Source organism: Notechis scutatus, chromosome 4, assembly GCF_049901735.1.
Source record: "Notechis scutatus isolate UNSWTSFEM ecotype Mainland chromosome 4, rNotScu1.2, whole genome shotgun sequence".
Lineage (NCBI taxonomy): Eukaryota > Metazoa > Chordata > Lepidosauria > Squamata > Elapidae > Notechis > Notechis scutatus.
In genome coordinates this window covers 52932221-52956626 of record NC_142012.1, presented here as the reverse complement: position 1 = coordinate 52956626, position 24406 = coordinate 52932221, and the positions used below count along the sequence as shown (strand labels likewise).

The 24406-nt window shown below is 41.8% G+C and overlaps 2 protein-coding genes across 7 annotated transcripts in view; one reads left to right on the top strand and one right to left on the bottom strand.

The window, feature by feature from the left end:
• The first annotated feature begins 4625 nt into the window (after nucleotides 1-4625).
• On the top strand, nucleotides 4626-16681 carry SHISA3 (shisa family member 3). 2 transcript variants are annotated; one of them, XM_087963489.1, is made up of 3 exons: nucleotides 4626-4943; nucleotides 8336-8653; nucleotides 16465-16681. In XM_087963489.1, the coding sequence occupies exons 1-3, from the start codon at nucleotides 4658-4660 to the stop codon at nucleotides 16599-16601; spliced, it is 741 nt and encodes a 246-aa protein (XP_087819615.1). In that variant the 5' UTR covers nucleotides 4626-4657; the 3' UTR covers nucleotides 16602-16681. The 2 variants fall into 2 exon arrangements, with proteins under 2 accessions (XP_087819615.1, XP_087819616.1); XM_087963490.1 differs by lacking the exon at nucleotides 16465-16681 and having other exon boundaries at nucleotides 8336-8814.
• Nucleotides 16682-19536: 2855 nt separating this feature from the next.
• The window catches only part of ATP8A1 (ATPase phospholipid transporting 8A1), a 63665-nt gene continuing 58795 nt past the window's right edge, over nucleotides 19537-24406 (bottom strand). For all 5 annotated transcript variants that reach the window (XM_026688796.2, XM_087963487.1, XM_026688798.2 and 2 more), the window contains one exon: nucleotides 19537-21767. In XM_026688796.2, coding sequence (XP_026544581.1) covers nucleotides 21667-21767 — 101 coding nt within the window. In that variant the 3' untranslated portion in view covers nucleotides 19537-21666. The remainder of the gene's footprint in view (nucleotides 21768-24406) is intronic.

Genomic DNA, 24406 nt, shown 5'->3' with positions numbered 1-24406 from the left:
CCCCATGCTGAAGCAGCAGCTTCACATGTACAAAACTCATACCACCTTTTGGAAATGATCGAAGATCTACACATGGAACAAGAAGATCTGCTTGTAAGTTTCGACATGGTTTCGACGTGGTTTCACTATTCATTCAAGTCCTGATAAAAGAAACTCTCGAAATCATCAAAAATAAATACCAACCACCCAAACACCTCATGGAACTAACAGAACACTGCTTAACCAACACATATTTCATATACAAAGGACAAAGATACAAGCAAATTGAAGGAGACCCTGTGGGATCACCACTGTCACCCGTCATTGCAAACCTGATCATGGAAGAATTCAAATCCAGAGCCCTAGCCAATACCACCCACAAACCCAAACTATGGTTAAGATCCATCGATGACACCCAAAAATCTACTGGATTGAAGAAGACTGCCTCAGATTACCTGTAGTTTAAAAGAAAAAAGGCAAAATAAATTGACAATATTTAGCTCAGTATTATTTTTGTCGTGAAAAGTATTGTGTCTCATACACACACACACACACACACACACGTGTGTGTGTTTTCTTAAGTTTTCGCAGGTATTTATATGTATGGTATTCAGCTTTGTTCGGGTATTGAAGGACCCCGAAGGGATCACCACTGTCACCTGTCATTGCAAACCTGTTCATGGAAGAATTCGAATCCAGAGCCCTAGCCAATGCCACCCACAAACCCAAACTATGGTTAAGATACATCGATGACACATTTGTGATTTGGCCCCATGGAAAAGAAAACCTAAACAATTTCCTAACACACCTAAACAGCACACACCCCAAAATCAAATTCACCATGGAAATGGAAACAAACAAACAACTACCATTCCTAAATGTACTAATCTACAAAAAAACAGATGGCACACTAGGACACACCATACACCAGAAGAAAACACACACCAACCATTACCTCAATGCCCAATCCCACCACCACCCAGCACAGATAAACTCCGTGGCCAAAACACTAATCGCCAGAACCAAACGCCTGGCAGACAAGACACACATAAAGACTGAACTATGTACCCTGACTAAAGTACCGACAGCCAACGGCTTCCACAAAAGCAAAATCACAGGCCTGATCCACAAATCACACTGAAACATAATGGAGACCTAGAAGATGAACAGACCTATGGAACAGCTATCCTGCCCTACATAAGAGGTACTACAGACAAAATCAGTAAGATACTACACAGGCATCACATCAAGACTGCCTTCAAAACAGACAGAAAAATAGCAGTCATCCTAAGAAACCCAAAGATAAAATTGACCTGGAAAACCAAGGCATATATGAAGTCCCCTGTGCATCATGCCCTGCCACATACATTGGACAGACCAATAGAAGAATAAGTACCCGCCTAGATGAACACAAAAATGCAGCAAAAAAGCTGGAACACACTTCCTCACTAGTCCAACACATGAAAGCCGCAGGTCATAGCATCAACTTCAATGGCACCAAAACCCTAGCCACTATAGAAAACCCCAGCTACAGAATTATCAGAGAAGCCATAGAGATTGAAAAAAGACCTGAAATCATGAATAGAAGAGATGACTCCACCATACTGTCAATTATCTGGAAGCCTGCACTCTCAAACAAAAAAAATCTCCACACCACAAGCCAGGCAAACACCTGGGCACAAACAGACTCCCCCTGATACCTCCAGCTCAAACACACCCCAACCAGGCACCCAGATGAAACCCAGCTTCCTAATAAATGATAGCTGTCCATTTACTCGGAGCCAAGCTGCACTAAAAGCCTCCAATACAAGACAAGACAAAAAAAGCTACAAAACAGACAGAAGATATTAGAAACACCAATCAAGCAGAACACAGCAAACTCCAAGACCAATAAACACAGACCAAGACTCCCAACCAATCAGGATGAAGAAAAAACCATTCTGGCACAGCAGTAGGCTAGCCCCAAATTTAAAACAGAAACGGCTGTGAAAGTCTGACTCACAGATGAACACAATACAGAAGCCTGATGATGGCAGATGAGATTCTGCCGAACTTTACAAACTTTAAAAGCACAACTATAATGATGTGGGAAAATACGCGAACAAACCTGAATAACACACACACACACACACACACACACACATACACACACACACACAAATATCTCGCTTAGCAGACATTTGAGGCTCAATTGGTGCTCATTACGTCAATGGGCTTATCCAGTACCACACACCGCTTCAGTCTGGCCAGCTTCTTCTCGTTCCTTGAACTGACAGCATGGAATAACGCAGCGGCCCTTAAATCCCCGCTTCCCGATGGCTTATTCATCTCTGCACACTCCACCCCGGGAATCCCAGCCATGCAGGCACCAGAGCATTGCAAATAGGAAGTGACTGGAGGATGGGGGCCGGGGGGGGGGGGGCAGAGGTTGCCCAGTTAACCAAGCCGCTCGTTGCATGACGGCTGTAAGTCATAATTGCTCTGACAGCCAAGCAGGAGAGACAGGGAGGGGGAAAAACTTTGAAACACAATTGGGTGGGGAGGGGAGGGCCTCCAATTTGGGGTGTCTAGATAAACTTTCAGGCTCAGATCAGATTCCTTCTCCGCAAAGTCCACTATGGGGCCCTTGGGGGTCTCTGAGCTGGGTGGTTTTCTTGCAGACATTTCGTGACCTAACTAGGTAACATCGTCAGCGCTAGAAGAGAGTTGGGCTACCTGTAGGTATCTAATGGAGCATCTAGCACTTATTTTACCCAGCTGGGTCAAGAAACAACACCCCCCAGCTCAGAGAGCCCCAGAGAGCGACAGTCTTCCTTCTTCTCCATGCCACAAAACCCACCCCTGTCTGACACTGATGATGTTATCTAGTTGGGTCATGAGATGCCTGGAAGAAAACTGTCCAGTTCAGAGAGCACCAAGAACCACATAGTTTCCCTTCTTCTCCATTCCACAAAACCAGAGGTGGCATTCAGCCGGTTTGGACCAGTTCTGGAGAACCGGTAGCGGAAATGTTGAGTAGTTTGGAGAACTGGCAAATAACCACCTCTGACTGGCCCCGCCAACCCCATCTCTTCTCTGCCTCCCATCGAGTCCCAGTTGATCAGCTGGGTCTCCTTTGGTTGCCCTGCACAGGAGAACGGAACTGGAAAGCAGGTTAGTGGGGTGGGGAGGGAATGGGGATTTGGCAGAATCCTTCCCCTGCCACACCCACCAAGCCACGCCCACCAAGACACGCCACGGCCACAAAGCCATGCCCACAGAACTGGTAGTAAACATTTTTGAATTCCACTGCTGTGGGCCCCACGAGCATAGGGGCCACATACTAAAAGTGCTGAGAAGAGCAACCAAGAGGATTAGGGGACTGGAGGATGAAACACAATGAATGGTTACAGGAACTGGGTCTGGCGAGTCTAGTGAAGAGAAGGACCAAGGGAGACCGGAGAGCAGTCTTCCAATATTTGAGGGGCTGCCCCAGAAAGGAGGGAGTCAAGCTATTTTTCAAAGCACCTCTAGGCCAGACAAGGAACAGTGGATGGAAACTGAACAAGGAGACATTTAACTTGGAAATAAGGAGAAAATTCCTGACAATCAATCAAATGGAACAGAAGTTGCCTTCTGAAGTTGTGGGAGCTTCATCCCTGGAGGCTTTCAAGAAGAGACTGGACTGCCCTCTGCCAGAAATGGTATGGGGTCTCCTGCTTGAGTGGGGGTTGGACTAGATGACCTACAAGGTCCCTTCCAACTAGTCTGTATTCTGTTCTCTCTCTCTCTCTCTCCATCTACCTACCTACCTACTTACCTACCTACCTACCTATCTGAAGAATGGTTGCAGGAACTGGGCCTGGCTAGTCTAGGGAAGAGAAGGACCAGGGGAGACAGGAGAGCAGTGTTCCCAATATTTGAGGGGCTGCCCCAGAGAGGAAGAAGGGGTCAAGCTATTCTCCAAGGCACCCAAAGGGCAGACAAAGAATAATGGATGGAAACTGAGATTCAACATAGAAATAAGGAGAATTTTTCTGACAGGGAGAACCATCAACTCATGAAACAGAAGTTGCCTTCAGAAGTTGTGGGAGCTTCATCATTGGAAGCTTTCAAGAAGAAACTGGACTGCCCTCTGTCAGAAATGGTGTAGGGTCTCTTGCTTGGGTAGGTGGGTGGGTTGGATTAGATGACCTCCAAGGACCCTTCCAACTCCGTTAAATCTGTATCCGTACCCTTCCATGCCCCTTGTATATCATCTTAGCATACATATATTATGCAAATAAATGTTTCCTTTGATCGACCCATTTACATTTTTATTCCTGTGAGTAGTTGTCGTAGTAGGAGGCCCATAATTTGCCCGGTGGGGCTCATAAGACGGCCCCGGCTGGATTGCAACCTTCTCAGACCTCTGGGGCCCTCCCTCCTTCTGCCCCACAAAGACCCCCCCCTTGCTCTGGTCTTTCAGGGGCATGCTTTGGCCAATTCCCACCCCTTACCCCAGTGGAAAACCACCCCTCCTATTGATGGCTGACCACTGCGCTTTCGGAGAGGGGGGGGTCGTTTCCCTAAGGGGCTAGCTGGGTGTTCTCAGCGGAGGGGGGAGCATTTCCATCCCCCTTACTCTGCCCAGGGGCCTCCCAGGAGGGAGGGGAGGGGGGCTCTTTGCAAGCCGGAGCATCCCCATGGCGCAGTAGCCATGGGCGCCCGGTGGCTGCGTTGCCTGTTGCTGAGCTGCTGCCTGGCGGCGCGCTGGGGGCTCTGGGCGCAGAGACCCCCGCCCGGCGAGTACTGCCACGGCTGGAGAGACGCGCAGGGCCGGTCCCACGGAGGATTCCTCTGCCCAGAGCGCTTCGACACGCCCGACGCCACCATCTGCTGCGGTTCCTGCGCCTTGCGCTACTGTTGCGCCGCCAGCGAGGCGCGCTTGGAGCAAGGCGGGTGCGCGGATGACCCCGAGCCGCAGCCCCCGGCGGGGAGCGCCCGTGAGTGTCCGGGGGTGGGTGCGTGGGTCTCGCGCGCGAGTGGGGGTGTTATTTTGTTTTTGCCGGGCTTTCCTTGCGCGTCTTTGCAAGGAGGAGGAGGAGGAGGAGGATACTACTGGTCGGGGATCTCGCCCGAAAAGTCGGAGGGAGGCTCGGTGCCAGTTGCAGCAGGCAACATTAGGTTGCATCCCCCGGAGGGTCTTTTTGTAGAGTGGGGGGTCTTCTTCCCCATCCGTGCATCTTGAGGACTGGAAGGTTTTGCTGGGCGGTCAGGAGCCATTTGGGGGTGATTTAATTGCAATGTCATTAAACTGCAATTAAATCACTAACTCTTGTATCTTTACCATTTATGTTGTTTTATTTGTTTCCTCGTATGATTTGATTGCTTATTTATTATCCTATGACTATCACTAAAGATTGTATCTTATGATTTTTGATGAATGTGTTTTATTTTTATTTTTATGTACACTGAGAGCATATACACCAAAACCAAATTCCTTCTGTGTCGCGAATCAAGAATTCTCTCTTCTCTTTTCTTCTCTTTTCTTCTCTTTTCTTCTCTTCTCCTCTCCTCTCCTCTCCGCTTCTCCTATTCTATTCCATTCTATTCTTATTCTCTTCTCTTCTCTTCTCCACTCCTCTTCTCTTTCTCCTCTTCTCCTCTCCTCTCCTCTCCTCTCCTCTTCTCTTCTCCTCTGTTCTGTTCTGTTTTCTATTCTATTCTATTCTATTCTATTCTATTCTATTCTATTCTATTCTATTCTATTCTATTCTATTCTATTCTCTATTCTATTTTCTTCTGTATTCTCTTTTATTCTATTCTCTCTCCTCTCCTCTCCTCTCCTCCTATTCTATTCTATTCTATTCTATTCTATTCCATTCTATTCTTATTCTCTTCTCTTCTCTTCCCCACTCCTCTTCTCTTCTCTTCTCTTCTCTTCTCTTCTCTTCTCTTCTCCTCTCCTCTCCTCTCCTCTCCTCTCCTCTCTCCTCTCCATTCTATTCTATTCTATTCTATTCTATTCTATTCTATTCTATTCTATTCTATTCTATTCTATTTTCTTCTGTATTCTCTTTTATTCTATTCTCTCTTCTCTTCTCTTCTCTTCTCTTCTCTTCTCTTCTCTTCTCTTCTCTTCTCTTCTCTTCTCAAAAAAAGAAAAAGAAAAATACAGAGAAAAATTCCTGGCCAATTTGGTTTAGTTATCCTAAAGAAATCCTAGTTAAAGCATTTTTTCCTTTTCCCCCCTTTTAAACCCACTTTCCCGTCCTCGAGTCAAGAACCTCGTTTGGCGCAACTCGCGCGCGGTGCGCCTCTTCTTGTTAAAAGTCGCGCGGCTCAACTCACAGCGCTTTTGGAAGCGGCTTCTTCGGATTTTGTGGAAGCCGCCCAGCCCGCGCGGCGTGGGGCGCCGGGCGAGCCGTAGTCAGCCGGAAACATGACTACAGAGTAGTCACGCCTAGGATCGCGCTGGAAAAATCTGCTAGATATTCGAGAAGAAGAGGATTTCTGCCTTTTCCCGAGCGCAGCCCTTTCTCGACCCAACCGAGGAAGAAGTTAGGAGCGCAATCCTTTTTGCGCGATCCTAAGCCTCAATTCAGTTGCGGACCTACCCTAGGAGCTTCCTGGGTGCTGTTACAACTGGGGAGTAAATGTCACGGGATGCCGCCCAAACGATAATAATTCCGATGATTTATCTGCCAGGCAGGCAGAGTTTTTTTTTTTTTTTAAGGGAAAGCTGCTACCAAGCAGACATAAATGATGAGAAATCAAACTCTTGTCTTCAAATCCATCATCATCATCATCATCATCATCATCATCATCATCATCATCATCATCATCATCATGAAACTGAGTTGCTAAAATCATTCACTGGAAACTGTGCCAAAAGTTTGGATTTGAGTATAGTAACAACTACTGGGAACATCAGGCTGAGAAGATTCTGGAGAGTGAAAAAGTCAAGATCTTGTGGGACTTCGGAATTCAGACGGACAGGCACTTGGCCCACAACACGCCTGACATAACAATAGCTGAAAAGAAAAAGGTTTGGTTCATTGACATTGCAATACCTGGGGATGCACGAATTGTAGACACGCAGCAAGAAAAAAATCACAAAGTATCAGGATTTACAAACTGAAGTTGAGCGACTTTGGAAAAAGAAATCGTGTGTTATCCCCATTGTAATTGGAGCCCTTGGAGCAATACCTAAAGGACTGCCTTGCTATTTGGAAATTCTGAATTTATCAGACTTGAATACCCTGATTCTACAAAAAAAGCCACCCTACTTAGAACAGCTTATATCCTCTGATGCTACCTGAACAGTTCCTAGGTCCTTGGTTAGGACTGTTGAGCTACCAACCAGAGAAAATTCCGATGGAGGAGGAAGTAATTTTAAAAAATAATGGAATGTGCAGAAATGAGCAGATTAACACTAGCAATTAGAGAGCAAGAAGAAAAAGAGTATTATAAAATTTGGGATTAATTCTATCAATGGCTACATAGAAAAATAAGAAATTGAAGTATATTATAGTAGTAATGATATGTTATAACTGATTATCTTTAAATAAAATATAATGTGAATAAAAATTAGTAAGAATTGAGATGTGCTCTAAAGGATAATATGCAATTGACGTTAAAGTCTAATGATTGTATAGTAATAATATAATACCCTGTTTCTCCAACAATACGGCCTCCCCCAATAGGAAGTCCCAGCATGTTTTATAGGCATGAAATGAAATTAAGCCCCTCCCCCAAATTAAGGCCTATATTAAAACATGCAAAATGGGGGGAATGGTGGGGGGCTTGCCGTTAGGAAGTACTTTTGTGGCACACCCGGATATGGTGCTGCCTGCATTGACCCTGATACAAAGTGCCCCACCAATGCCGAGGTCAACATCCAAGCCGTCGCCACCCGCCCACCCAAAGATGCAAGGGGGGAAATTAAGTCACCCCGAAAAGACGGCCTAGCCATTTTTTCGGGCTCAAAAAAAAATAAGACCCGGCCTTATTATATGAGAAACACGGTATGATATGGAAAGTTAATTAATACAATATGAATATAAATTTAAGAGGAAAAGACCAAAGATATTGTGCACAAGACATATGTACCAACCGACACACTGTACAATTGAAAGGTTTTATTTGTTGTTTTATGTGTTATGTTTTGTGTTTATGTTTGTTGTTAAAAATAAAAAATATATATAAAAAAGACGACCACCACATTCACTGTTTTTTTAATGTATATACTCAATAAAGTTTATTAAATAAAAAAAGACCGGTTGGGATGATATGACTGTGGGGAAGCACTTGATACTTGGAACAATATCTTTAATCATTGGATTCTCCATCAACTCAGAGGTTGAGCCTGATCATTTTGTTTCCTTTTCCTCAGAGCCCACCTACGTCCCTTTTCTCATAGTTGGCTCCATCTTCATCACTTTCATTTTCGTGGGGTCCCTCATCGCCGTTTACTGCTGCACCTGCCTGAGGCCGAAGCCCACCTCGCCAGCCCCTCTGCGCTTCTCTTTACGAAGCTACCAGATGGAGACCTTACCCATGATCCTCAGCTCCTCCAATTTACGGATCTCCTCAAGACCATCCAGTCCAACGACCAACTCCGGCTGTCTGGCAGACTCCCTCGGCCATTTCCCCCTCGTCAGGCCCGAACGTGGGAGCCGGGAGACATCTGCACCGCCACCGTACACAGCAGGTGGCTTGCCCGTGGGCCATTCTCTCAACCTCTCTCAGTCGTCTGGATTGGTGGTGTCAACCACACCGTAGCAACTCATCCTCTTATTGATCTGCCTGGGGTGGGTGGGGAACGAGCAGTGGTGCGATTCAACTGGTGTAATAACTGGGTTGGTGAGCACGTGCACAGTGTTTTAAAAAAGCCCGTTTTTTAGCTCTAATACTTAACCTTCTACTGCAGCCCCGGTGAGTAAAACAGCTGAGGTGCAGCAAGCAAATCAGCTGTGCTCAAAAACAAGGAAATAAAGCACGGGAAAGGGCGGGGCCCAAAAGATCACCAGAACTACCAGTTCACTTGAACCGGTCCAAACTGGTAGAATCCCACCCCTGGAAATGAGCCCAAGATTTCCTTCTAGAGCAGGGTGTCCAACCTTGGCAACTTTAAGACTTGTGGACTTCAACTCCCAGAATTCCTCAGCCAGCTTTGCTGGCTGAGGAATTCTGGGAGTTGAAGTCCACAAGTCTTAAAGTTGCCAAGGTTGGACACCCCTGTTCTAGAGTCTTGTTGTTTTGAGGACAACGGGTTGACAAAAAAAAAAAGCACAATCAGCACCCTGTGAATCTCAGTGATGTTTTCTTTGGTTTGGGGATTGAAAAATAAGCAAGCGGCGAGTTGCTTATTTCACCCTCCACGTTTTTGGCTGGGTGGAGGCCCCTTTGAGTTTAAAACATCTCTTTCAGTCACAGGTGAATGTGTACAGGTAGTCCTTGACTTCCAACCACAATCGGGCCCCAAACTGCTGTCGCTCAGGGAAACGTTTATCGAGTGAGTTTGCTCCATTTTGACAAACTTGCTTGCCAGAGTTGTTAAGTCAATCGCTGTGATGGGGTTAGTCTCCCAGTTGTTAAGTGGATCTGGTTTTCCCCTGGACTTTTGCTTGTCAGAAGGTCGCCAAAAGGGGGATCACGTGACCTCGGGACACAGCAACGGTCATAAGTGTGAACCGGTTGCCAAGCATCTGAATTTGGATCACATGATTATGGGGAGGCTGAAAAGGTCATAACTGTGCAAAATGGTCATAAGTCTCTTTTTTTCAGTGCCATTGTAACTTTGAATGGTCACTAAATGAACTGTTGTACGTCAAGGACCACCTGTACTTATTTTGCAGGCAGCTGGTCATTTGCATAGTTTCTGAGAGTCGTTGAGGCCGCTTGGAGGTTTATCTGTGTCCTCAGGATCACCAGAGTTGTGCAAATGGGTGTGGAGTCTTCTTGGAACTGCTGGAAAGATTGTGTAGTTGATGTCGTATCCGTCCCTCTCCATTGAGAGAGGGCTGCTCAATATTTACATAGATGCCTCTTTGGGGACAAAGATAAGCCTCCAAGTGGCCTCAAGAACTCTCTAAAAGGATGCAAATGACCAGCTGTCTGCCAGGAGCATAAATCCTTCCCTTCCCCACCATCCAGTCAGAGCTGAAGAAGCTTCTTGGAGGAGAAGTGAAATGTCTTCAAAAGACCTGAGAACACAGATAAACCTCCAATGGGCCTCAACGACCCTCTAAAACAGGGGTGGGCAAAGTTTTTGGCTCGGGGGCCTCATTGACTTTTAAAATTTGACAGACGGGCCGCCACCTGGGGTCGAAATGCCTGTCATTACAAGTCAAAATCAAATGAATGCAATCATTCAATCATTCACATCAAACCTTAATTCTGTACCAATCTTCGGCGGGCCGGATTAAAACGACCAACGGGCCGGATGTGGCCCGCGGGCCGTAGTTTGCCTCTTTGGGGACAAAGATAAGCCTCCAAGTGGCCTCAAGAACTCTCTAAAAGGATGCAAATGACTAGCTATCTGCCAGAAGCATAAATCCTTCCCTTTCCCAGCATCCAGTCAGAGCTGAAGAAGCTTCTCGGACAAGAAGCGAAACACCTTCAAAGGAAAACCAGAAAGTCCAGTTGCCTCTTAAAAAAAAAAAAAAAAGCACCTTTGGGGATAGAGAGCTTAAGCTTGCAATAAATCTTTACGCTCGTTTGAACTGCCTGCATTTTCCCGGTGCTTGACATGACTTTTTCTTCTGAAAAAATGCTAGGTCACACTCATTCCCCTTGTGCTTTCATGGACGCAACCGCGTCAACATCTTGGCAAGAATACACAAGTGGTAGTGCCTTTTTAAAAAAGATATATTTTGATTTCACGGTCTTCTCGGCAGCCCTGAAATTTTCTGGTGGCTTCCATCCAAAGGCTGACCAGGACTGATCCTCCTTAGCTTCCTGAGAACAGTCAAATTGTTTTCATTTAGTTGTCTAAATGAAGCCCTTAAGACTACTTCACTCCCAGATTTCCAGAAAGCTGGTAGAATCTGGGTTAACCTTAAAGGGGCCGGTTAGATGATTGGTTAACATCAGTGATGATTGCATGCTTATCTTTCTCCTTGAAGTCGGGGTTTTCTCCTTTGTCTTCCTTTTAATCAACCTTATAATCCTTTGCATTGGGATGGAGTCAGGGTGACTAAATGGAGCTGAGCATTTACTCACCGGATGCTCAGAGGTGGGATTCAAAAATCCCAGCAACCGGTTCTCTGCCTGGTTGCTGGGTGGGCATAGCCATGATGGGCGTGGCCTACCAAAACTTCCGGTTTGGCCATTTTTCACTTTCCTCAGAGTCCAGAGGCTTCCCTCAGGCCTCTGGGATGGTGAAAACGGCCTCTGCCCAGGCTCCGGAGGGCCTTTGAAAGCCGGAAACAGGCCCGTTTCCAGACTTCTGGAACTTCCGGTTCAGATGTTTTTCGCCTTCTCCAGAATCCGGAGGCTTCCCTTGTGCGTCTGGGAGGGCAAAATGGCCTCCCCAGGCTCCAGAAGGCCTCTGGAAGCCAGAAACAGGCCCGTTTCTGGACTTCTGGAACTTCCGGTTCGGCCTGTTATTTGCCCTCTCAGAGCCTCCGCGTGGACCCTGCACTTACCTGCATTCAAAACGGGCCATGTGGGAGGGGAGGGGAAGGATAGACGGGGCCAGCCAGTTGGTTCAACTACCGGTTCGGTGAGCCAGATCTAAATTTAACATCCGGTTCATGTGAACCAGGCTGAACCAGCTGAATCCCACCCCTGCATATGCCCTTCACGACACCTAGGCTTCTCCTTGAAGTAGGTTACTTATAGGTTAATCCTTGCCTAGTTTCCCCCTCCCAATTAACATTAATTCCATTTTTAAAAGAGTAGTAAATTATTTTTACCAGTAGTTCCATTAATTATTATAAAGAGAAGAGTTTTATAAATAGTTAGGGTATTATGCTGACACCCTAAAGAAAGCAAGTTGTAAAACAAGAGCAGCTCATATTCTTAAGGTATGTTATGTTAAGATAAAGAGTCTAACAATGCAGCGCTAAATTTAGCTACTTAGGGGGAAAAAATCCCACCGAGTTCAGCGAAGCTTGTTCTCAGGGAAGTTTGATAGGATTGTAGCCTAACAGCTAAATTCTAAAATTTGCTAGGTCAGGAATACAGATTTGAGACAGTAGAATTTCAGAAGTACACTGGAGTCTGCAAATGGTCAAACTTTTTAAAGTAGTTTTTTAAAGCAGCTGCATCTTTTCCTGTGGTACCGTCTGCTGCTATCCAGCCTGGAAAAGACTTAGCTGCCTTAAGGAGTTACAGAGGGAGGTATTGTGTGCACTCTAAAGCAACTTTTTGCAATCAGGTCTAAAACGCTGTGCAGTCTTCTTAAGATCATAGAAAGACACCCCTTCTCAAAGCTAGCAAAATTTTCCCCGTTCCACACATTGGTGTTAATGGTTTTCAAGTAGGTATCAAGACTCTGGCAAGTTTATCTAATCTATATAGGTGAAATACCCCCCACGCATCATCACAAAATCTCCAGAACCGTAAAGCCTATAAACTTGAAATTTGGCACATCTGTTCCTCTTGGCTTCTAGGGGCTCACTAAGAAAGGGTTTTTCAAAATGACCATCAGAGCATTTAGAGTATTTCCTATATTATTATTATTAACATGCTCTGATGCTAAGGAGTTGAGTAGCTTTGAGCCAATCACAAGGAGAGGGTGAATTATAGTTCCGCCTTAGGCATGAAAGCCAGCTGTGTGGCTTTGAGCCAATCACAAGGCTGGATGACTTTGGGCCAGTCATTCTCTGTGAGTCCAGCTCCAACCCACCTCACCAGGTTATTGTTAGAGAGAAAATAGGAGGAGCAAAGTGTGTTGGACTACCTTGAGTTACTTGTAAAAATGATAAAGGCAGGAAATGAATGAATGAATGAATGAATGAATGAATGAATGAGCGATAAAATGGGTTTCGAGCCTCTTGCCAAGAATGTTTCACAGTTTAAAAGTTGCTTCTTATAGGAATAGCGATCTCAAAGGAAAGTCCATCTAAATGCTGGGATTTAGGTGGCCATTAAAAACTCAGTCATTCTGTTCTTAATTATGAGTTCCAGTATTTTTGGAATTAGTTTGTGATGTGGTGACAGGGATGTGGTGGCTCAGTGGCTGAGCTTGTCAATCGGAAAGGTCGGCAGTTCAGCGGTTCGAGTCCCCAGCACCGCGTAACGGAGTGAGCTCCCGTTCCTTGTCCCAGCTTCTGCCAACCTAGCAGTTCGAAAGCAGGTAAAAAAAATGCAAGTAGAAAAACAGGGACCAGTTTGGTGGTTAGGGAGCAGTGTTCCGTGCACCTTAGGCATTTAGTCATGCCGGCCACATAAGCATGGAGACGTCTTCAGACAGCGCTGGCTCTTCGGCTTTGTAACGGAGATGAGCAACGCCCCCCAGAGCCGGAAATGACTAGCATGTATGTGCGAGGGGAACCTTTACCTTTACCTATGGTGACGGCGGGGTTAAGCTCGCAATCCTAGTTTGTACATCTCACCCTCACTCTGCGATCCCAGTTTGTCCATCCTCAGAGATCCCTTGGTTCAAATGAAAGTCTGGTGATCTGAAGATCTAAATTAACCTTGTTCAGTCAAAAGGGACATTCTCAATTGGATCAGTTATGATTTGATAAGGGAAGATATTCACCATTAACCTCTAGTGTGTTAGAAGGGCTCTTTGAAAGTTGGAAGAGATAAAGCAAGCTCACTAAAAAAAAAGAAAGTAAAAAGAAATAAGTAGAAATTCCAGCAATCCTAGTTTGTACATCTCACCCTCACTCTGCGATCCCAGCAAAATTTCAGCAAAAACAATGGAGAAAACTAACTTTAAATACAGTTAGTCAAATCTTAAATTCTGGAGGCTGGTGAATTAGGGAATGTATTTGCAAATACTGCTGATAACTCTGTTGATGTGTTGTCAGACTATGTTTAATAAGAGATAGGAGATTTAAGTAGGAAATCCCAAATAGGTAGATTTACAGAAACAGAAAATTAAGTTCATTTCATCCCCCCAAAATTTTGCAGGGGAAAATGGAGCAAGTGACGAACTGTTTTAAGACTAATTGAAGGGATGTTATAATTTAGGTTGCAACAAATTTGCCTTTGTTGCAATATATTTTTAATCACACCAATGAATCTGGTTCGAAGGTGGGCAAATGGAACAGAAATAGTTTGTGTGACCATTATCATTACGGACAAAAATTTATTCTCGATTTTTATTCATGAAATTGGAGGACAGGCAACAGAGAATAATATTCCCCACCACTGAAATATGGGTCAAGAAAGGATGTTTTGTTTTAGATACAGTTTGAATATGCAAGGTTAAAAAAGGACCACTGTTTCTTATATTTATGGACCTGTGAGATAGTTTAATCTGATATTACTGATTAGCTTTGCATGAGAATGCAATAACGCAGCTAGAATTTCAATTCATTGTAAGTCAGGTTGTATTAATCAGATTTAAACTAGAACTGTCGGCACAGGGTGTCATAGAATAGATGAGATTGAAAGTCACCTCAACTTATCTCTAAAATAATTTAATTGAGGGTTAGTGTAAAAGTAAAATGCTAAAAGCGGCTATCAGCCTTACAGATGGTCTCAGTAATGTATTTATTTGTATTTTGTTGTATGCCTTGGATAACAGAAATGGGGTAAATGGGATTATATTTTTTATTTCTAAAATTAGCATTGCTTATAATAATGTTTCAGAGTTGTCATTTTAAAATGAAACTGTGACATTAAATGTTTTTGTGGTTATCGGTTTTCTACCAATAATTTCATAGTGAAATATGTTTTATTTGATGTTGATTGTTTCAATTAACACTATATACAATTTCTGCAATTTTGTATGATTTTTTTAATGGTATAAAATTCTGTTATCAAGCTGCTGAATTTATGCTGTTACTTATTTTGCATTAAAAGATTAATGTCATCTGTGCAGAATGGCAGCATTTATGATTGACTTTTAAGTATTAATATGGAAACAACCCCCCCCTTAAAACAAATGTTCCTGTTTCTACTAATTAGATTGCAATTCTATATCTAATGTCTTATCTTTATTGGGGATTCTTAATAAATGCCTAGGATTAAAGTCCATGCATAAAGATGACAAAAATAAAGTAACAATTTCTTGGTTTTATTTTTATATTAAAAATACAGTGGGAGCAGGCTGGGAAATGAAACGCAATGTAGATTCAGATTTAATAAATGGACCTGGACACTTAAACCCAGCAATGAAATTATTATCGAAAATGCATAGTGGATGTTTGGTATTTATTCCTTCCAGCCTACGCACTCTTACACCAGGCCCTGGTTTAAATGTGGTTTGTTGAACAAATCATTCATCATTGCCAAAGCCATCATTTCTGTAAGTTTGTATTTTCAAACTGAAGTCTCCCATCTGAAGATGGACTGTTTTGCAGTGCGGTATTTTGCATTTTGCATGAACATGGTGGCTCAGTGGATTAAGATGCTGAGCTTGTCGATCAGAAAGGTTGGCAGTTCGGCAGTTCGAATCTTCAGCGCTGCATCATGGAGTGAGCTCCCGTTCCTTGTCCCAGCTTCTGCCAACCTAGCAGTTTGAAAGTATGTAAAAAATGCAAGTAGAAAAATAGGGAGCCCTTTGGTGGGAAGGTAACAGCATTCTGTGCGCCTTCGGCATTTAGTCATGCCGGCCACATGACCACGGAGACGTCTTCGGACAGCGCTGGTCCTTTGGCTTTGTAACGGAGATGAGCACTGCCCCCTAGAGCCGGAAATGAGTAACATGTATTATGTGCGAGGGGAACCTTTACCTTTACCTTACCTTGGACTCACAACTCCTGCTCAAGCAGCAGGTGATAACGGTGGCCAGATTTTGTAACTTGTGTGCTATTGGCATCCCTTCCTAGATTGAGACACCCTGCTGTGGTTGTTCCTTTGTGTGGCTCAGTGTCAGAGTTCCAGCAAACCTCCATTCCAATCAGTAACTCTGAGACAACCATATCTCAAAAGTACCTTTATCAGAATAGCACCTGGCACATCTGTGGAATCCCAAATCTAAACATTTTTCGGGCTTCCCACGATTTCCCAAACTACAAATCCATCCCCTCCTTGGCCATCATCACATCACATGGCCCAATCACGATCCGTCCAAAAGAAAGACCCTTATTTCATCCTGCGCCATACTTAATGACCTTGAACTAACCATTTTTTTTTAATTTTGTCTACTTAGAGCTACTTAATTGAAATCAACCCCCTCCCACTTTCTCAGGCTACGTGGCAGCGTGGAATATGGCTTCCAAAGCTGGCACTCAGCATTAAAAATAATAATTACAATTCTTCCATGGTTGCTTTCATTTTGTTGATTTATTGTTAGATGGAATTGTATTTCTGTCCTGTCTCACGCTGGAACAAACGAATCTTTTAGTTTCTCTAGGACAGGTTTTAAGTTTACTCATTCTTGACTTTCTCCTACAGCAGGGGTGTCAAACTCAAGGCTCAAGGGCCCCGGCCTGGAAAGAGCAAAGGACCAGCATCCAAGAAGGGACAGGAAAGGAGGAAATGGAAAGACAAAGAAGGAAAGAGGGGAAGGGAGAAGAAAGAAGGAAAAGTAAAAAGGAAGGAAGATTATGAGAGGGAGGGAGGGTCCCAGAGAAGTTCTGCCTTAGCACTTGGCCACCACAGGTGCCCCCAAATAAGTGACGTTGACCTGGCCACGCCCACACCTAGCCATGCCCACCTGACTCTCTGAGGTCAATTGTTCCTTAATACTGTATGTTCTTATAACATAGCTCCTTAATATGTTCTGATAAGCACCATCCTCGTATTGACAGAAAAGAACATGAAAAGCATAGTTTAGAAGGAAATTATTAATGGCCAATTTAGCAGTACATAATGTGCTTATTTATCATTGCTGCTATATAATGATTTGAATCATGCAAACCAACTAGCCTTACAAGTTTATAGAGACATATTTTAATTAAAAATGGATATACGTGTCACCGTCTGATAAGCTTTCATGATGTATTGGAATGCATGTCATGTTTCAGATCTGTTGGCTACACCATGGAAATAAATTCCAAAGACACTGTTATATATTTAAGATGCAGATACTGTAAACATCAGAGTAGATTTAATGGCAAGGTTTATTTTACTTTTTTTAACAATTAGAAGACAAAACAATTAAAATTTGCAGTTCAGAACATGCACATTCACCAAATGCCAATGACATGTAACACTGCATAGAAGTGAATATATTATTAAAATTTAATAACATTATAAAACAGTGCATTTAACATCCATTTAAAACGAAACCTGAGAAAACTACCATAAACACGGAGTCAAAAAATTTCTCTCCATTCATGCAGCATCACAATTTCCACAGGAGTTTCAGCAGTAATGATTTAGAGAGTGGAAAAATCCTAGCTTACCTCGATTGCAGTCCTAAGTGTTATATATATATATATAGTCCCTATTTTTTTTTAATCAACACTTCATGAAAATCGCAGCAGAGAACGAAGTTAATGTATTATGGCTTTAAATTGTAGAACAGGTAAAACAACAACACTGAAACATGATTTTTTTTGTTTTTTGTTTTAGCTTTTACACATCTGGGCCACGGTTTTTGCAATTACAAACTTTTAAATGGCTGCAAATCTTTGTTGAAACAACTGAAAAAGCAAGTAGATACATCACTTTCTATTTTCACCGTAATTCATCGACTAATTCAATCAGTTTCATGGGTCTATTTTAGAATAATTTCACCGTGCAGTTGCTTTTGAGTTGACATTCTATGCTAACAAAATGAAGTCGGCAATCTAGCTGTTTACCAACACTTCACTTTTGCTTACCAAACATATAAACTTTGATGCCTCTTTCGGCTAACAAAGAAATAATGAGTTTTACAGCACAAGCATGCATCAGTTCAGATTCACACTGTGACATGCAGACAGATTACTAAAACTTAATTGAAACAATTGCTTTCCCACAACATAGAAACTCAGTAGGGGGAAAAAATAGATCCTATGGTCCAATTGTCAAGCAAGTAAGCAATTTAACATTAATTGATTCTAAACCAAGATGTCTTCCCATTTGAGATTGTATTATGTTTTTTGAAACTTTTCCTCTATTGTTATACAACTATTATATATTTTATTAAAACTTATTTTTGTAAGTCTAACCTAAGAAAACAGGACTACGTATGGCTTCACAAAGTATATCCAATTGGTTGATTTTTCTGGTTAAATAGTACCACATTGTTACAATCATTTAATTAAAAATAATATACAGTTACAGACATTCTTTTGATTTCTGAATGGTACCAGATACTTTCAATGATGATTTCTTTTAAACCTTAACATAAATATTCCACAATACATAATATACACATAATGTACAATTTCCTTAATTTAGGCAACAAAGAAAAGTGTAAAATTTTTTATCACTTTGAACAAAATGTCAAAAATGGAAAATGCAAAAAACAAAACAAAGCCATAGCTGAATAAAATATGCACATCAACCAACATCCCTAAATATACATTATGTTATAATATATATTTCTACATTATAGTGTAATGAATCACTATTAAAGATTTTCTTTCAAATGAAAAGTACAGGCTTGCAAATTAGATATGCTCTGTACATCCTGACTTGTTCCAACAATTCTAGTTTATGTGGGTTTAGCTTCTTAGAAATCTGAAAAAATGTCATTTGTCTTTAAATCCAATCTATACCCTTAAAGACAGCACAGGACAGACAATCCTCTTATTCACTTTATAAAGCGCACCCTTGAAACATAAGTTTCTGTTAAGCCAATATCGCATCGCACGTGTGAAAAAGTTTTCCTAGGTAGTTAGGAAATGGGGGAACATGGGAAAAAAAACAACCGGAAGCCTGGGATCTTGGAAGAGCACGGCATGTTTAAAAGAAGAAGGAAAAAGATATGTAATCAGTGGCAGTGGATGTGGTCTACCATTTTGGTAAGGGCTGGGCAGTTGGGGAAGATTTCGTTTCCTGAATACATGAGATTTATGCCTTCATCGGGATTCACCCAAGGAGATGAGAAGACGGCTGGAGAAACACATCTTTGCATGCAGATCATTACTCTAGGTCAACTGCATGCAAGACAGTCCTTTCATGCTGTTGGGAATGGAGTGGTTAAATCAACTGATATATCGTATTATGTGTATGTTGCCACTGCGGGCTGATCTAAATATTCCCTCTGTCAAGAGTCCATAAGAGCTTGGCAACTCTGAAGACTTGTAGACTTCCAACTCCCAGAATTCCCCAAGGCTGGGGTCCACAAAGGCTTAAGATGCTGAGAAGGCTGAACACCACTGCATCAGACTGTAAGCAACCAATGGGAAGCTATTCAGTCTTTGCTCGATTATTATCTGATTTTATTTATTTTTTTGAGCCTAATATACACGGCTAAAAACTGTACTGTAAGCATGCTACAGTATTTTTTTTAAATTAAATAATTTGCTTCAGGAATCTTTTGTGGTGGACAAGCCACAATTAATCAATGTAAAGCAATAATTCAGGGTTTGGTTTTGTTTGTTTTTAAAAGATACTTTTAATTTTGTGTATATTTGATAATGTGAATGTGTGGGTGTTTGTGTGCACTGCAGGTCAATTTATTTGGCTCTCATTGATGTATTAATCACCCATGCCAGAAATAACTTTCCTGAAGGCAATTTCAGGCTGTAAGATTGAAAGTCCTTTTTAGTAACAGGCTTTAATGATTATTGGTTTATTTTCTGCTTAGCCAGAGAAAGAGTACTTTATACTATGAGCGCAATTATGAAGTAAGTATAAAAGACTGTATACTTAAATCATATATATATATTTCATAAATATATGCAATATTTAATAGTGTTTCTATTACACAGTCGTTTTTAAAAATGGACTTAAGAATAGAAACGTGACCCAGAAATACTGAATTTATCATAACTTTTCTGCACATGTTACAGAAATTAGACATGGAACTGTCTATATCAAATATATTATAGATAAACTGAAATGGCTATTAACACGCAGAGTGGAAAAATGACTGCAATTTAATAGGCTTTCTCATTCTGATTTTACAAAATGACAAGATTTAAAAACATTTACTCAAAACATTTCAGTTAATGAGAAGGGAAAGTTTACATTACTAGCTAGAAAATCTTTTTATTTAAACAAGTTTTTAAATAAAATCTTTTTATTTAAACATTTAAACAAGTTTAAATCCTCAAACCTCTGCATACTTTAATTTGAATCAAATTTGGGGATGTAAAACAGAATCTATTAAGTACCCCAAATAAATTGTTTTGATAGTGCAAACTGAATGTATAATATAGTAGTAAACTGATAATATTGATTTCTTTTTCCAGATTATCGTGACCAACAAGGTAAATTATTTTATAGTAAATTATTTTATATATAAAATGCTCTGTAAATAAAATCTGTATTTTCAAGTGCACCTCCACCTCAATCCACTAAAGACAATCACTTTCTGACTTCTGTAAATATTACAAAATTATGCATTGGCTTTTCTTTATAGGGCCTATACATCTGTAACCATAGTGGGGTGGTTGCAATGCACCATGGTCTTGAATTACATCTGAACAGTCACTAATCCAGTTGGCTTTTTCTTGGCTGACAGTGTTCTTGCCTGCTTGGGAAACAGGAAACTTAGTTAAGGCACCATCTCTGTCTCTTTGCCAATCCCAACAAGCTACCATTGCTTTTCTTTTAGAAATGAAAGAAAATTCTCGATGATATGCACGGGGAGGCTGGCAAAGGAACACCTGAACCTCGCACACAAATGTTACCACACCGGGACCCTTAAGCAGGCTAACAAGTCTCAAAGACACACACACACTCCTGACAAGAGGAAAAAATGAATGCTGTGCTGAATGTACACCTTCTGTGAAAAAGAGCATGGACGCAAAAAGAAAGGCTTCTGTAAGGCCAAAGGTGAAAGGAACCACAGATCTGAAATCAAACGCATCAAAACCAAACCCTACCAGTTTTCGTATTATTGTAAAACTTTTCAAGTACAGAGTATCAAACATGCAATTTCTGATGCCGGACAACTATCGCTAATCACTTAAGGTTCTACAAATGAGGACTAGGAGGAGACATGTGGAATTTCTTTGGCAAAACGAGCTCATTTAAACCCAATTCCTTCTTAGTATCTTGCTTTTGCGGTCTTTCTTCTGTCACATGAATTAAGGTAATTAAAATGGTTCTTTAGCACTTGTGGAAATCAAAGGCTCATTATATTTAATTTCACCATGTATAACACCTTGGCAAAGGCTCTGCTTCTCAATCTATAGTACATGCTGAGCAACCTGGTTGTTCACAATATTGAATATTTCTCTCTCTCTCTCTGTCTACACACAGGAACAGTACTCATCTTTACTGTAAATTAGCTGTTTGAAAAGGCTGCAGGTTAATTCTCGGCATCTGTTTACAAAAATCTAAGCCCCTTTTGAAAATTTTGTGGGATGCTGTTTTATGGAGTATAGTTGCACAGTGCTTATGTCTACTCAATACGCGCGAACTTCAAGAAACATGAGTGAACAACCTACAACGGCCCCTAATCTTGTTACTCAACCATGTTGGCAGACGCAGGAAATATGCATTAATTTGACTGGATATGGCAAATACTGGAACTCTGGTGACTTCGGTCCTTCACCATTCGTCGGTGCTTCTCTGTTTCGTTGTGTCATAGGCTCGTATTACCTCCGACTGCGAAACGATTCCATTTTCATCTTGCGAGAAAGCGTATCCATCTGGAAGTGAAGAGAGTTGGGTTGACACCAGAAACAAGTGGGGACCGCTCTCTAACCCTCTTTAAGCGTTTTGAAAGCATTGCGGAAACAAAAGAACAGGCAGTCCTCGACCTGCAACGGTTCATACAGTGACTGTGCATTTCTTGCATTTTCCGGGGCGGCTAGCTGTCAGGATTCTGACAGTTACCCCCATTTAAATCATGAGTCTCGAGCCAAACTTCCAAAGGATTTATTGGGAGTTAACATGTCTGGCACTGCCTCGGTGCAGCCAACTCTGAGGCATAGAATTGCTTGTCACCCTTGACCCTGGTTCTCCCCCACCCCCTGGGTGTATCCTAATTCATATTCTCCAATGGGACACATCCATAGCCAAGAGACATCAATCCAGTTAGATATTTGCCCGGCAGAAGCTTCAGTTTCTGCCAGGAAATAAAGGGAGGAAAAAAGAAAAGAAAAATATGAAATGGTTATATGAACATCTTTGGAATAAATATAAGATATAATGTAGATTGGGGGGGGAATATACCATGTGGATCCTAAATAGATTAGTTTCATTTGATTTTTACTCTTTTTCGATTGTATATTATATATCAGTCTAAAGAAAGCTAAGAATGATGATGTATAATGTAAAATAAAATAGGTGGTAAGCTGAAAATAATAGGGGATAAAGAATTGAAAATATATGTGTGGATGAAATGATATTGATATTGAACTAATGAATTGAAATATGAAATGGAAATTTATCTAAAGATTAGTGGAATGGATATTGACTTGAGGTGATGTTAAACAAGATAGATGGAAATGTAATTATGATTATGCATAAATGTTATAATTTGGAACCATGTTGCTCATGTGAAGAGATGTGCAAAAAATAAAAAACTTTTATTAAAAAAAAAAAGAAACTTCAGTGACCTAGTTACTATCTTTGAAAAACTATGTATCGAATGCACTTTCAGTTTCCAAGCTGCTGCACTGCTTTCCCCTCCCTTTCTGTTGGCAACTCTATAAAGACCATAGAAATATTTTATGAGTTGACAGGCACTGGGGAAAAAAAAACCTGATTTGTGACTACTTATGACTGTTGCAGCATCCTCATGGTTGTGGGATCAAAATTCAGACGCTTGGCAACTGGCTCACATTTATGACCGCTGCCAGGGTCATATGATCCCCTCTTATGAAAAGCAAAGTCAACGGGGAAGCCAGATTCACTTAGCACCTGTGTTGCTAACTCAACGACCGACTCACTTAACAATTATGGCAAAAAAAATAGCAATAGCGTTTGGACTTATATCCTGCTTCACAGTGCTTTTTCAGCCCTCTCTGAGCGGGTTTAAAGAGTCACCATCTTGCCCCCAACAATCTGGGTCCTTGTTTTATCAAGCTCGGCAGGATGGAAAGCTGAGTCAACCTTGAGCTGGTCAGGATCGAACTGCTGGTTGTGGGCAGAGTTAGCCTGCAATGCTGCATTCTAACCAGTGGGAAGGAAAGAAGGAACTACTGTAGCAATAGCCTTTAGAGTGATATACTGCTTTCACAGTGCTTTCCATCCCTCTCTAAGCGGTTTACAGAGTCAGCCTCTTGCCCCCAGCAATTTTGGGTCCTCATTTTACTGACCTCGGAAGGATGGAAGGCTGCGTCAATCTTGAGCCTGGTGAGAATCAAACTGCCAAATTGCTGGCAATCAGCAGTCGGTAGAATTAGCCTGCAGTACTGCATTCTAATCACTGCACCACCACGGCTCTGAGAAGTTGTAAGATGGGGCAAAACTCACTTAATAACTGTCTTGCTTTTGCGACGGAAATGTTGGGTTCAATTGTGATTGTAAGTCAAGGACTACCTGCCCCAAGAAACATTTTGTTCAGGCTAACCTTAGGGACTCACACAGAAAAAGGAAAGGGTAGCAGATTTGGCGAGCCATTAGTACAGAGTTTCCAAACAGTACTCCAAAGAACATTTATCGTTGATGTGACACGATTAAAACAAGTCTGATTCAAGTTTTGATCCTTTTAAATACCAAATTCCAAGAAGGAATTAAAGTGCCAGGACATTTGACCCACTTTAGATCTGATCTAGTCCAAAATGAGTTCTCTAGGCTATCACCAGAGCACTCAAACTGCTCATGAAGGTCAAAATATTTTATTTATTAATTGATTAAATTTATATGTGGGTCATTTCACTGTCACAGTGATTCTGGATGGCTTACAGAATAATAAAAAGTAAAAAAAGTGAATTTTAAAATGAGAGAAATAGGAAATCAAAATCCAATAGGGCCAGCGACATGGGATAGGGAATCTACTCTCTACCCCATCAGCCACTCCCAGGACCAGATTTGGAACACCAGGAGTATGGGGGACGACCTCACCTCCGGCAGGAAAATATTCCAAAGAGATGCTCTGAATCCATGTGAGACAGGTGAAGGTGAGAAGAAGTGAAAGATTTCACAAGAGATTCTTTTGTTGAAGGCAAGGCACGTCTCATTTTTTTTTTTAAATTTACCCTTTATTCTCTTTTATGTAATTAATCCCTTAATGTTATAATCATAGATTGGGAAATTAATTTTCTTTAAAAATTGAATTTTTGAAAATTTCATTTGCTTATTTGTTTGAAATATTTGCCGTTTGCTCCCCCCCCCCCCCACT